At 35.1% G+C, this 2807-nt stretch overlaps 1 protein-coding gene across 1 annotated transcript in view; it reads right to left on the reverse strand.

The window, feature by feature from the left end:
- Positions 1 to 990: 990 nt before the first annotated feature.
- Positions 991 to 2807, reverse strand: part of LOC104830155 (heparan sulfate glucosamine 3-O-sulfotransferase 1-like) — a 57088-nt gene continuing 55271 nt past the window's right edge. Inside the window, exon 2 of the mRNA XM_010564902.1 lies at positions 991 to 2176. Coding sequence (XP_010563204.1) covers positions 1128 to 2057 — 930 coding nt within the window. The 5' untranslated portion in view covers positions 2058 to 2176 and the 3' untranslated portion in view covers positions 991 to 1127. The remainder of the gene's footprint in view (positions 2177 to 2807) is intronic.

The raw sequence follows: 2807 nt of genomic DNA on the forward strand, positions 1-2807 counted from the left end.
TTAGCATATTGAACACTGTGTCTGAGATATACAGTATAACAAGATGTTATTTTAACTTTGAGAACATCCCATGATGTGCATTAGAAATGACAAAATAAAAATACTCCATGCTTTGGAGGGCAAGCAAATAATTTTTTTTTTTTTTTTTTTTTTTTTGGAATCCATGTGCTATGCCAATGGAGATATGTAAACTAAAGCCAGGAGAGTAGTAGAATAACTAGTCACAGAATACAAACATGATTAATATGGTAGTACTAATGAAGAGCTTTTCCATTCAAGAGGAAAGTGACATAATTTATATAATCAAATAGTTGTACAGTTGCTGATATTAATTTTTTTGCATTAATTTTTTTTTAAGTGCGTAGAATAACAGTGTAAATTGAGGTTGCCTGGGGTATTTTAATGTCTTTACATTCAGAACTCTCACTTAAAGCTTCTTCAAACAGTTAATATTCTTAGTTTGTTTGGAGATAATTTTTTTTTTTTTTTTTTTTTTGCAAAGCCAGGATAGTAAGAGTGTGGTTTAATGCTAATGATATACAGACAGGGATCTTCTAGTTCACCTATTCAAAATCATAGATGAAATAGATTCCTTTTATTATTAATTGATTAAGCACTTCAGCATATTAACAGAGGATGAATTATTTATTGGAGCCACTACGTATGCCCCTGTTTAACATACAGTTTAACTTATTGTATGAAAAATTCTAGAAATCAACACCACTATCATTGTGTGTGATATAAAAAATACTAACAACAAAAAATACAGAACAGTTAGAATAATACCATTTCAAATATTTACATTTTTAACACTGTTAGAAGCAGTCATTTTTTTCCAAAACAGCACAAATCTTGTAACAGGTAAGTATCTGAAATAAGTCTGCTGATAATGTATTTGCATGGTGAGAGAAAGATCAGAATATGACTCACAGTAATCACACAAATACGTGAAACCTATTTTTCCCAACGTAAAGGGTACCATTTCAGTGAGTTAACACATGTGTTATTCCAATGAAGCATATAACCAGTATGTTAAGTTCTCATAGTACCAATCTCTACAGTTTAGAAAGATATATTTGAAAGACTTTGTTTCAGGCCCTTTTTAAGAAACATTGATTCCAAATGCATTAATGCCAGTCAAAGGAATGATTAACCATTCTGTAAAATTTTGCATTGTGCTCTCTGAAGTAAGAATACAGTTGCTCTAAAACAGTGTTGTTCACAAGGGGATGGGGGCGGCCTTTGGATTCATGTAAACATCTCTCCCTTCCATCACTTCTAATGCAGTAGAATCCCTTGGTTTGGTTAAAATAAAAATTAGAAGACATAATCCGGGAAGGAAGATTTAGAAATCTTTCAACTTTTTGTAATTCAGGAAGAGGGTCCTTGATTAAAGTATTGCCATCCACTATGTGAATCTGATCCAAACTGAAATGCTTAAGCCACTTTTCCATATGAACATCATATAGACTTCTCTGAATAGCTTTGTATTTGGTATTAAGTGCTCCATTCTTAATAACAATATCTTCAAAAAGCTGAACAGGCTTGTGGCTTTCTACTCTGTTGTAATATACTTGGGTATAGTCAGATATAACTCTCTCAGTGGGATCTCTTAGAATGAGCAGCAGTTTAATAGAGCTATTCATGTCATGAATTCTTTCTGGAGCCTGTGGTGATGTAAAATAGCCTGGTGTTTTCTCAATTGTAATTTGATTTCCATAAGAAAATGGCATCAGACTTCTATACCAGTCTATTCCTTTCACATAATTTTCATCCCAGTCAAAGAAATGGACTTCTGTAGCTGCTACCACAATATTAGGATGAATATCCAACATTTCCAGCAAAGCCCTTGTCCCTCCTTTACGAACTCCTATGATGATTGTCTGAGGTATTTGTCGGCTTGTGCCAGGAGGTCTCACCTGTGCCGAATAGTGTTCGCTTTTATTGCTGAATAATCCTACTTGTGACTTCAGTGTTTCCAACAGTGCCCCATGCTCAGCAGGAGCACCCTGAGCATGAGTCAGCAGAAGATAAGCTGACACTAGTAGGAAGGCCATGTGGAGAGGAATAATTAGTTCAAGATAATGTTATGCTTGACTAATGAAAGAATAGGAAAGTCCCCTCTCCAGTTGGTTGGCAGAACCCGTGGCAAACACACAGCAAGTTTCTGAAGCATCTACAAAATAAAATAAGACAAGTCAGTATTTCTAAACCCATCACCAGTTGGAAATTCAACTCACAATTCAATTCACAAGTCTAATCTGTGATCACAACAGAAAATTTATACTGAAGTTATTCACTTTCCCTGACTTTATTTCAGAACAAAAAACCCTGGTGTTTCTTTTCCTTAGCCATAGGTGACCAATGACGGATACTAACCCTTCAACAGCTTTTATCTTCTCTAAGCAGACATTAGAATTATTTACCTGATTTTAAATTCCTGGCCATTATTTGCTTGCTTTGATTTCCCTAGTTCTCTTCTATATATACCATATACTTCTCTTGCCATATATACCACACCCAATGTTAATAGCAATACCAAAGCATTTTGGAATGTCAATACCTTTCACCAAATTCCCTGCTAGAATAGTATACCCTAATCTGAATAATAGCACTTGATGGTGGTGCATCCATTTGGTTTCCAGTGAGCTATGGATCATACAAAAAAGGTTCTGTTTACTTAGACACAGAAAACAAAGCACAGCTATAGAAAAAATTTTGGAATTTGAGCCCTTAGTGCAGAAAACTAACAGTGTGGCAAAACAAGAGTGAAGTGTCTGACTTTGGGGGGGGGGGGGGGCGTTCAC

This window comes from Haliaeetus leucocephalus, unplaced genomic scaffold (assembly GCF_000737465.1).
Source record: "Haliaeetus leucocephalus isolate CR32 unplaced genomic scaffold, Haliaeetus_leucocephalus-4.0 Scaffold184, whole genome shotgun sequence".
NCBI lineage: Eukaryota > Metazoa > Chordata > Aves > Accipitriformes > Accipitridae > Haliaeetus > Haliaeetus leucocephalus.